At 40.5% G+C, this 12105-nt stretch overlaps 1 protein-coding gene across 2 annotated transcripts in view; it reads left to right on the top strand.

Moving 5' to 3' along the window:
• Positions 1-12105, top strand: part of PAX5 (paired box 5) — a 362503-nt gene that overhangs the window by 99345 nt on the left and 251053 nt on the right. For both annotated transcript variants that reach the window (XM_054987283.1, XM_054987282.1), the window contains exon 6: positions 6049-6224. In XM_054987283.1, coding sequence (XP_054843258.1) covers positions 6049-6224 — 176 coding nt within the window. The remainder of the gene's footprint in view (positions 1-6048; positions 6225-12105) is intronic.

Genomic DNA, 12105 nt, shown 5'->3' with positions numbered 1-12105 from the left:
CAAGTGGAGAAAGAGCTCTGATCCTGTTGTGCTTTTTAGTCATCTTTTTACCTACCTAGTGAATGCACATATAAACAAAAAAGTGCTTCGGGAACCTAAATAATCAGTTCAAACCTAGCCAAAGTGTGGTGCAGTGGTTAGAGTGTATGATCTGGGAGACTGTGGGTTGAAACCCAATTCTGCCATGGAAGCTTGCTGGCTGACCTTGGGCCAGGTATGCACTTGGGGGGCAGGCACACACTCCTGCCCCTTTCAGCTCTATCTGCCACCATTCCATTGGGCAGTGGGAAAATGCTGTGGGGAAGGGGAGGCAGGAGGATAAGTGTTGTGCCAGTGCCATGGCATCATTTCTTTCCCCCCATCCAAAAGTTATTTTTATTTTATTAATAGAAATAAAATACCATAGAAAGGGCAGAAAATAAGAATAAAGAAAAAGTAAACAGTAACAGTTCTAAGTTCTGCCATGACATCGTCTCTGGCACAACCTGGAAGCAATGTCATTGCATTGGGCAATGCTCTAGCATTTGTCCCAAACTCTAATGTAAAACCATCATGTCACCCTGGTGTCATGACATCACTTCCAGTTTGAGTTGGTGTTGGTACACCTCGTGATCTTCCACCGGTTGCAAGCGATGGGCTGGCAGTCCTACTTACGGTAGTGTTACTAAGAGAGCTGTCCTAGGTGTACTCAGAAGAAAGCCCTATGTTATCCAATGTGGCTTACTTCCAGGAAACTGTCTTTAGGATTGCAGTCTTAGTTCCCCAGGGGCCAAAGCAGGAGTACAGAGGGTTGGGGGAGGAAGCCGTGGGGTTTTCCCTGAATGATGCGGAAGCTGGGGGTGATGTGAGAGCTGAATTAATTAAAAATCACCTCTAAATGGGCCATTTTTAATTAATTGGGCTTCAGTATGACCTGAAGCTCCACTGTCATGCCAGAAAATGATGTCAGAGAGAGAGAGAGAGAGAGAGAGAGAGAGAGAGAGAGAGGCACAGACTATGACCTTCTTGGCATTTGGACATGGGTCTCCTAAATAATAGTCCAATACTTAACCAGAGGGTAGGACATCTTAGATGAGTCTTTGTATAACATATTTATTGTAAAATAGTAAAGAGTCCAGTAGCATCTTTAGTCTTAAAGGTGCTACTGGACACTTTACTATATTTCTTGTAAAATCTCTCATAGTAATTGCCTTATGCTAATTGCAGTCACATCGCATTTTTTTTCAAAATATGTGTGTCTGTCTTGCTAGAAATAACAGTAGCCTGTATCTGACCGAGTGGAGCATTCTTCCAACCTTAGGAAACTTCTTCCAACTTTCAGCTCTTCTGTAGGAGGAAGAGCCACTTGAGTTGAAGAAGGCTCCTTAGTCTGGAGGAAGTGTCGGATACTGGCCAGCAGGGCTTTTTTTCAGCCGGAGTGCAGTGGAACGGAGTTCCGGAACCTCTTGAAAATAGTCACATGGCTGGTGGCCCCGCCCCCTGATCTCCAGACAGAGGGGAGTTTAGATTGCCCTCCGCGCCGCTGAGCGGCACGGAGGGCAATCTCAACTCCCCTCTGTCTGGAGTTCAGGGGGCGGGGCCACCAGCCATGTGACCATTTCCTCCAAGGGCAACCCACTGAATCCCACTACCTCTTTCCCCAGGAAAAAAAACCTGCTGCCCAGTATGTCTTTACTTTTCTAAAATACTAGTCATACGCTCCTACATTAATTCAGCAGTAAAGTAACCCATTCTTCTACTGTCTGCACTACCCCTTCAGAGAGGAATAAATGACCTTGTTTTGTTTTGCTTTGCCGTGTTGCTGAAAAGACAGATGGTCCTATAATCCCATGCAATAAGCAAGGGAGGAGGGACAATTCTGTCTTTTAAAAAGGACAGTATATGGAACTATGTTTTGCACCAGAGGGCAGAACTGTGTATTTAGACAATGTATATGCTGCCTGCCCAGAAATCTGATTATGGCAGCTCACAAGGTGAAGTCAACACATAATAAAATCATAAAAACAATAGAGCGTAAATACGTTCAATATTAAAACCAGCAATAAAACAAAGATCCTATAAGGGATATAAAAACAGCATAAAAAGAAAATTTTTAGGAGAGAACGTAAAACAGTATTTAAAATTAACACATCAGGCTAGAAGTGGCCCATAAGATCACTAAAAATACAAATAGCCTTTTCATTAAAATCATGGATGAAGGTAAAATGATTTGATCTGGTTCCTAAAAAAAATAAAATAGGTGCCAAGTGAGTTTCAAGGAGGAGGGCGTTCCAAAGGCAAGGTGCCCCTTCTGAAAATGTCCTGTCTCTGGTTGCCCTACAGCTTACCCTTCAACTGCTGCTTGATCTACTTGTCCTGGGGTGCTATTAAAGGTACAGCATCAGGAATAGGGAATGGTTAGCTCTTCTGTCTCTGAACATAGTTGTAAATTACATCCAAGCAGGTGCAGCTGTAATTCCCACTTACTTTACTCTTATTTGTGATGAGCACGTGTACAGTTACAGTACTCCTGATTTATTACTTGTTTACTCCATTTGTATTCTTCTGTCCTCTAAAGAAATTTGGGTATGATTCCTTGGATGTCTTCCCTACGGGGGCAGTATTGAACAATGCAAAGGAGAGTTGCTCCCTCAAACTTGATAAGGAGTAAGGACTCGGCATCTGTTCAATTTCCAAAATCCTTCAGAGGGGCAGGTAACAGTTAATGCTGAAATTGGGTATTCAGTCATGGGATCAGATAAAATCTGGAAATCGGCCATGTGATCTGGCCACACATAACCGATTCCAGTGTTAAGCCCCTTTGTTGCCTTTATATTGCCTGATCTGGCCTAGAAAAACTTATAGGATTGTGAATTGTGTCATGCATCTTTATGTCATATTCTAGACAAAGTGTTTCAGGATGCTGCTTGTAAAGAAATTTGAACAATAACCTGCAGCAGTTAAGATGAATGTGTTACCAAGAGTAATGTTTTTGTTACAGACAATACCAATCATCAGAGACTCTAAACAATTTGAAAAATGGCAGAGGAAAATATCAGATTTTGTTTGGGCAGGCAAGAAGCCTCGAGTGAAAGTAAAAGTTTTACAAGATGCAAAGGAGAGAGGCGGAATGCAACTGCCCAATCTGAGACTTTACCATGATGCAATCTGCCTAGTTTGGCTAAAAGAGTGGATGACATTAAAGAATAAGAAACTATTAGCCCTAGAGGGATATAAAAAAATTTTTGGATGGCACGCATACCTATGGCATGACAAAGTAAAGGTCAACTCGATGTTCCTGCATCATTTTGTAAGGAGAAGTCTATTTACAATCTGGAAGAAGTATAGAACTTACTTACAAGAAGGAACCCCCTTGTGGGTGGTTCCATATGAGGTGATAGATCCGAGAGCTGTGGATAATGAACAACAATGTTTAACGTATAAAGAAATAACTAAGATTGAAGTATCTAAACTTAGAATAAAGACGCAAGAGGAACTATCAACTAACTATGATTGGTTTCAGTATAGACAGATTAGAGACTTATATAACTCAGACTTTGCAAAAGGGGGCATACGAACAGAGAACTCGGAACTAGAGCAGACCCTTCTTAAAGAAGACAAGAAAAGAATATCCAAGGTATACCAAGTATTGCTGAAATGGTATACTGAGGATGAGATAGTTAAAACACAGATGGTGAAATGGGCTATAAATTTTAATAAAGAAATAACAATGGAGGCATGGGAATACTTGTGGAAAACTACAATGAAGACAACGACATGTATTAATATTAAAGAGAACATTTTCAAAATGATCTATCGTTGGTACATGACACCAAAGAAGATTGCGCTAGGGAATTTGAATACTTCTAATAAATGCTGGAAATGTAAGAAACATGAGGGCTCCCTCTATCATATGTGGTGGTCGTGTGAGGTAGCTAGGCAGTTCTGGGGGGAAATAATAAGAGAAATGAGTGAAATTTTACAGTTTCAAATAAATAAGAACCCAGAACTCCTGCTGCTAAACTTGGGAATGGAGGGAATTCCAGCCCATCATAGGACGTTGATTTTTTATATGACTGCAGCAGCTAGACTTTTGTATGCGCAGAAATGGAAAGTACAAGAAGTACCAACTATTGAAGATTGGATCTACAAATTGCTGTATATGGCTGAAATGGACAAGATGACAAGAAAACTGAGAGATCTGGACTCAGGGCAGTTCAACACAGACTGGGAGAAGCTGAAACAATACCTGGAGAAGAAATGGGAGGTGGGAGGAAAACTGTGGCAGTTTGAGAACTACTGAAACATAATAAAAGTATAAAAGAGAGGGGTGACTTTACCGGGGGAGGAAGAGAAATGTGAATTTATAAGCAGTTAGATTAATTGATTGAGATATATATAGATATGTATAGGTCAACTGATAGAGAATAATTAATGATAAGGTTTAAACATGAGGATTGACTAACTAACAATATTTTCTTTCTTTGACAAGATTTATATGCACCAAACTGAATGTATAGAAGAGTTAAATTGATTGAGTATCTGAGGAGTTATATAGAATTACCATAAAAAGTTGAAATGAGTAATATATAGAGAACAAATCAAATTGTTTGATTTAAATGTGGGAAATTTTTATGGTTTATGATATATAGGTTTATATAGAATTATTCAAAACTGGAAAATGGGATAAATTGTTTATCTAAAGACGTATAGTTTGGGTGTATAATAATTAAAGGAGTTAATGATGCACTGCTTAATATAATGGAGAATGTATATCTGTTTTAGACAGAGGAATTTAATAGAAGTAAGGGAAAAGGGACAGAGGGTGGGAAAGCTGTTGGAAGTCAACAAAAGGGGGGGAAAGGGAGGGGGTTAGAAACGAAAAATTAGGGGAAAATTGATTGTAATGTAAAAATAAAAATGTTCTAACCCAATAAAAAATTTTTCAAAAAAAAAAAAAAAAAAAAGAAATTTGAACAATAACCTTAACATCATTACTGACTTAGTAATTATGGCATTCTGAGTAACTTCACATAAACCAATGCATGTACCCTACGAGAATGATGATACCATTCTCAGTACAGCAGAAGTAGAACTTTTATTTTTGTTTCAACACCACTGCATTATATAAATATACAACTTTCAAGCCCAATTGCAAATAATGTTGGTTTAACCTGGAATTTAAAACAAACATTTCCATGCTCTGCAGAAAGGGGTTTCTGTCCTTTTGCTACCACGCAACTTCCAAGCAGAGTTTTAATTTTATAAGCCATGGTTGATTAAACCCAGCACTTGTTCCGCTAGACATTATATTATTTGGAGAAGTAGAGAAAACGATTCTGTGCGCTTTTACATATTTGTTTCTTTTTGCCCTTTGGTGTACTAGAATATAATTTTTATTAGGTTTCGACATCTCACAATGCAAGTACAAGAATGGATGACATTTTTTTTTGCTTTAAAGAGAACAAAACCGGTCATTAAAAGATACGACTACATGTACCTTGTGGCTTGGATTCTGCCTAGACTTTCTGTACATGCACGGAGGGCAGTGATTTTCACAAATTCCCCCCTCCTAAGAACACATCCCAAAATGTTGCTCCTGCCTGGGTGGGGTGAGGTGGGATGGAAGGAATTGCTCAGAGGTCTCCTGTGGGAGGCGCAATCAACAAAAATTGTCCCCCTTGTGCCTGCAGAAATTCTAGACAGGAAGGATCCAGTTTTTACTGTTCTGTAGTATGGATTTACTCTAGGAGGCAAGCAATTGTATTTTGTGACTTTTTTGTCCTATGCTATAGATACTTTTGACTCCTTTCACATTTAATTGTCAGTTATTCAATAGCTGTATGATCTTGTTGAAGCTGTTCCCTTTGTCGCGTCAGAGATAAATTTCTCTTATTAGTATAAAAACATACAGTTAACTATATCAAATGTTCTAATGAAATTAAATAAAATACACATCTGAGTTTTATAACTTCTGTTATAAATTTATAGAAATCAAATGTAAAAAACCCAGTTATTGCCATTTTAACAGCTATATATCTGTATCTCTATTTTTTCCCTCTTGGAAAGGTATCCAGGAGTCTCCAGTACCAAACGGCCATTCTCTCCCGGGTAGAGATTTCCTTCGGAAGCAAATGCGGGGAGATATTTTCACTCAGCAGCAGTTAGAAGTGTTGGATAGAGTCTTTGAAAGACAACATTATTCTGACATCTTCACAACAACTGAACCAATCAAACCAGAGCAGGTAATATTTTAAGCAAGTTTTCCTTCTTTACTTTGCCCCATACCTACCTTTTTTATCCGCTATTCATCAAACAGTGTTTGATACCCAATATTTGATGTTTCAAAACTGATTTCAGCGTTTTATAATCTTATTTGATATTCAGTAGTATTGGATAATCTATACATTGTTTTTGATATTTGTTGATAACTGATACCTTGTATTTGATATTGTCTCTTTGAAACCTACCTACATAGAACCTTTGAAATGATGTTGCAAATGAGGAGAAATCAGGGCAAGAATAGAAGAATCACTCAGGAGAATCTCCCTCCCTCCCTTTGACCCCCTGATTGAGTCTCTCTCTCTCTCTCTCTCTCTCTCTCTCTCTCTCTCTCTCTCTCTGTGATTGAATACCTGCCTGGGTTTTGAGTTCTTTGCACTGTGAATTCACTGATTTTCCTTTGAACTGGAGACTTTTAGTCTGTGTTCCATCTGTAATATGGATGAATTGTGTCCCAGAGTGTGTTCTAAATTCCTAATGTAAATTGCTTACTTCCTTAATAATGTGCTGTGTACGTATGTCTGTGTGTATGTATATATATATATATATATATAGAGAGAGAGAGAGAGAGAGAGAGAGGTTGGGGGGAGAGGGAGAGTGCACATAAACTACGGTGTGCTCACCTGCTTGAGTTACATGTCCTTTTGATTCTTGCTTTATTCCTTTAGCAAAATAGGAATCTCTGACCATATCAGGTGAATTTCTTCATGGAATAGCAGTACACTTAGATGGATAGAGCATTTTCTGTAGGTTTTACTCTTTTGACTTTCAGCTCTGCCTCTGGGCTAGGGTTGCCAACTCTGGTTGGGGATATTCCTGGAGATTTGGGGGCAGAGTTTAGGAAGGGCAGAGTTTGGGGAGAGGAGGGAGTTCAGCAGACAGAATGCCAAACAGCCCACCCTCCAAAGCTGCCATTTTCTCCAGAGGAACTGGTCATTGTGATCTGAAGATCAGTCATAATTCTAGGAGTACTCCAGGCCTCGCCTGAAGGTCGGCAACCCTGCCCTGGGCATACATACTCCTCATTCACTCCAGTGACTCTGACCCGGGGTGGGTGTGCTCTGTCTTGCCCCACCCCTTGACCTTTTCTCAATTTGTGGCTTCCAAGAATTAGCCACCCTATTTGTAAACTAGCTTCCTGTATTTCATAGTGGGATATGATGTAACAAAATTAGTGTGGTTCTTTGATGTAAAAACAGAATCCATGTCTTAACCACAACAAAACAATCCTATTGATTTAAATGGGACCGATTCGGACTTTTACTTATCTCTCCCGTTGCTTTCAGTGGATTTTAATAGGGCTCAGTTATGCTACTGCATAAACATATTTTTTTAAAGGAGTATCTGCTACCTGTGAAGTCATTGGTGTGCTAGGAGATAAAATGGGAAGTGATCTGTCAATGAAGTGTGGGATACTTTTATTTCTTATTTTATTTCATTTACACTCCATCTTTCTCCCCGATGGAGACCCAAAACAGCTTACATTATTCTCTTCCCCATTTTGTCCTCACAACTACACTGTGAGGAAGGTGAGGCTGCAAGTATGTGACTGGCCCAGGGTAATCCAGAGAGCTTCCATGGCCGAGCAGGGAATCAAACCTGGGTTGCCCAGGTCCTAGTCCACTAATCTTGTCACTGCACCATACTGGCTTTCCGCTGTATCTCCATGTGATGCTGTGGAATACTCATGGTAATATTGGCCTGTGTCCATGCCATTGCATGGAAAACCCCCTCTCCCCCACCATAGTTTCCTCATGCAATATGACATCATGCAATACATGACATCAGACAATAGTCAGGGCAGTGAGACAGAGATTATAAATTTGATGTTGATGCAGAGTTCATCATGGGTTGATTACTAGTATCACTGCATAGCAAAAAGTTATTATGCCCAGAATCTACGTCACAACACACGTCCCCCTATTCATCAAGGACTTGATGCCATTTATATTATGACATGTAGTTCTATTCTTGTGAAGTGTCCCTGGAGTTCAGTGAAGTGTGACAAAAACCTGTCCAAAAAGCAAGAAACCCAAGACAATTTCGAACGAAACTGATAAGTACCGATCTCTCTTTCTTTAAATCCTTTAGCAATGTTATCATTACAGGTTATGGTAATACTTATAACCCACACTGTGGAATAATCAGGGCTTTTTTTCAGGGGTAACGTGGGGGAACGGAGTTCTGGAACCTCTTGAAAATGGTCACATGGCTGGTGGCCCTGCCCCCTGATCTCCAGACAGAGGGGAGTTGAGATTGCCCTCCGCGCCGCCAAGCGGCGCGGAGGGCAATCTCAACTCCCCTCTGTCTGGAGATCAGGGGGCGGGGCCACCAGCCATGTGACCATTTTCTCCGAGGACAACCCACTGAGTTCCACCACATCTTTTCCCAGAAAAAAAGCCCTGGGAATACTGATATCCAGTTCAGTTACGAATAACTGACCTGATCAGTCAAGGGTGAGCTAGGAGCAGAAACTGGTTTTCCTATGGATCAGATCTGCACAAACAACAGGATGGACAGTACCAATCTCTGGTACTCAGTGATGCACATGTGGTAGGGTTGCCAAGTTCCCACTGGTGGCAGGTGCTTCCTGCTGTGACTCAGCTGGGTGATGGGAGAAAAATGATGGGAAAATTGGGGTCAGTTGGGCAGTGTCCCAGCACACTAATGCCACTCCCCATGTGCCTGGCGTGATGTTGGCGCGTCGCAGGAACACTTCAGTATTTGAGCAAAACTCTATGACTAAACCATAGAGTGATATCAGCTGGTAATGTCATAATGTTGCTGGGAGGTCCTCCCCCCATCACCTAGGAAAGTCTTCCACTAGTTCCCAGGCTTATGCTGGCAATCTTAGTATGTGGTGCAGGTAATGGGTGATGTCGGAATGGGTGCTGGTCTTTTTTTTATTTTGGTAGGGCAGGTAGCAAATTAGCAAATATAATCAGGCAAGAATTTGTATGCTGGAGAAGTTCCAAATGATATCAAACAAGTCTTGAAATGCTATTGTTGTGTTTCCCTGAGCATTGGTTTTATTGGTTTGAAATTCCTGTTGAGTATTAGATATTTGTTCCTAGAACATGTATATAAGCAGTACGACTTAATGTATCTGAATACTTGTGGTAGGAGGGAAATAAATGTATTCCCCCCAAATCTCCTGGTGATGATGTTGGATGTACATGAGATATTTCATACCTATATTTGACATGCAATAATATTTGGTTTCCATATTTGATTGCATTGTGATATTTGACCAACTGTGTTTGATAAATGACCTTTGTTAATTGACAGCTTATGGGGTTGCATATTTGACACCTGCAAAATCAAAATATTCAGAAGTTTCTAACCAGTCTAAAACCCTTGAATTGTGAATTACAATTTTGTGTTAAAATTTTCAGTTTACATTAAGAATTTCAAAATTTGAACAGGGACAACCAACACATTGTAAAGAAGCAGACACAAAGAATTGTGTATCAGAAACTACTTACTACCAGAGTATCGTGTATACCTGTTCCTGAATCAGCAGCAGATATGCCACACACAGTAGTTTTCATCCAGTGGTTTGTGAATGCATGAATGTAAACAGAAATGATAATATAGGATACAGCTTCTTTGTTTTTGTATGATTAACCTTAAATTTGCCTCAAAATCCGGGCTTTTTTTCAGCAGGAACGCGGTGGAACGGAGTTCCGGAACCTCTTGAAAATGGTCACATGGCTGGTGGCCCCGCCCCCTGATCTCCAGACAGAGGAGTGACATGGAGGGCAATCTCAACTCCCCTCTGTCTGGAGATCAGGGGGCGGGGCCACCAGCCATGTGGCCATTTTCTCCAAGGGCAACCCACTGAGTTCCACCACCTCCTTTCCCCGAAAAAAAGCCCTGCTCAAAATGATATTAGATGAAAGGTCAGCTATAACCCCAAAAGGATTATTCGTAACTTTAAAGCAATTTAATCATTATTACAGTTGTATCTCCTTCAAGTGAAATTACATTTGTCCATCAGTAGTTATATTGGGGGAGGTGGGAGAGAAACGACAATCCCTCGCAAGAAAGCTCAGCCGCAGCAGAGAAAAACCTTCCCTTATTTACTCTCAGCAGACTATTAAACAGCACCAGGCTATTAATTTGGATTTTGAGTCTTCACTAAAGCCCATAAAAGTGCACAGTTGTCGAATGGAGTTCATTTTAATTTCCTTTCAATCACAGTAAATTATTCAGGTGATAAATCAGCTGGGGCAACCTCCTGGCTGTAATAGAAACCCTAATTCCTGGCTAATTATCCAGCACATTGCCGCCAACAGATCAATACCTCCACAAAATGGGAAGGGCTAAGACCCTGCAATGGGCAGAGTGTCAGAAAGACAGCTGGGAACAGTGACATGTGTATGACCCCCCTCAGAGTTCAAAGGTCAGTGGAGGTTAAACTGTGCAATGGTTGTCCTCTTCTCTCTTTCTTTTTAAAGGAATGCATCCTCTTCTGATTACCAGCTCAATCCCAGAATTTGTAATGTTTTCTTGAATGAATTCGAATGTCGTGTTATGAAACTGCACCAGTGCTCTGTTTTTGCATGTCGTTATAACCATCCTAGTTAATCTAATAGAATACCCATTGGCTATTTGAGCACCTCCTAGGCATTGCCTGCAGAGAATCTGATTTTGTTTTCCAGTCTTTTATTTTAAAGGGATACATGTCTGCTAGGATATTTACAGAGAGGCACATGTATGCCTTACCAAAATACCCATGATGTTGTGGTAATGTAACTCATTTTATTTATGATACCCAGGGCTTTTATTCAGCGGGAACGCAGCGGAACAGAGTTCCGGAACCTCTTGAAAATGGTCACATGACCGGTGGCCCCGCCCCCTGATCTCCAGACAGAGGGGGGTTGAGATTGCCCTCCGCGCCACTCGACGGCGCGCAGGGCAATCTCAACTCCCCTCTGTCTGGAGATCAGGGGGCGGGGCCACCGGCCATGTGACCATTTTCTCCGAGGGCAACCCACTGAGTTCCACCACCTCTTTTCCCAGAAAAAAAAGCCCTGATGATGCCTATCCAGGAACTGTATGATTCTGATGGAATATGGGAGAAACCCCCTATTAAGGATGGTTCTTCGTATGCCATATGACATTTCCGGAGACGATTTTGCATCTTTGAAGAGATTAGATAGGATTATCAAATCAGTTATTTTAGTGGCCTAGCTGATAAAACTTTGTCTTGGTGGACAAACAGAGTTTGAAATGCCGGACAGAGCTCCCTTCAGATCCCACTTGACAAAGACTTTTTGCCATTAACTTCTCCCACACCCCTCCAGACTGTCTATTTATGACCCACCATTTTATCCCCTTGGTTCTGTCATTGGCCCTTCTGCTTCCTACCCAGTTCCAAATTCCTACTTCTCAAGATACTATCCTGCTATTTTTGAAATGAAACTTTGGCAAGCCTAGTAGTAGGTATATTTATTTTGCAGCCCTGACTACTACTTCATGATATATATAAAATTATATTTAAAATTTTTATTCTAAAACATTACATTACAAATACAAGGCTGCTATAAAATACAATATTGTGAATCAATTTACATTAACACTAGTATAGTCTACAGGATAAGAGGTAGTGTAATGAGATTATAATATCTAACAGCAGATGAAACAGTGATTACAGTGCAACAGTTTCTTTTAGTTTAAAGATACAAAGGAAAGGTGCCTAGGAGGATGAATATCATTGCACGTTAAGTATCCAAAAAATGGGAACCATTTAGAGAAAAAAACAGTTTCTTTCGGGTAGTTTTGTGATTGATACAAGCTGTCATAGATTTTCTCTTGAATATAGTGCTACCATACTTTCAG

The sequence above is a fragment of the Eublepharis macularius genome, chromosome 8, assembly GCF_028583425.1.
Source record: "Eublepharis macularius isolate TG4126 chromosome 8, MPM_Emac_v1.0, whole genome shotgun sequence".
NCBI classification, from domain to species: Eukaryota; Metazoa; Chordata; class Lepidosauria; order Squamata; family Eublepharidae; genus Eublepharis; species Eublepharis macularius.
The sequence above is the reverse complement of the archived record's forward strand: the minus strand, read 5'-3'. Positions and strand labels throughout refer to the sequence as shown.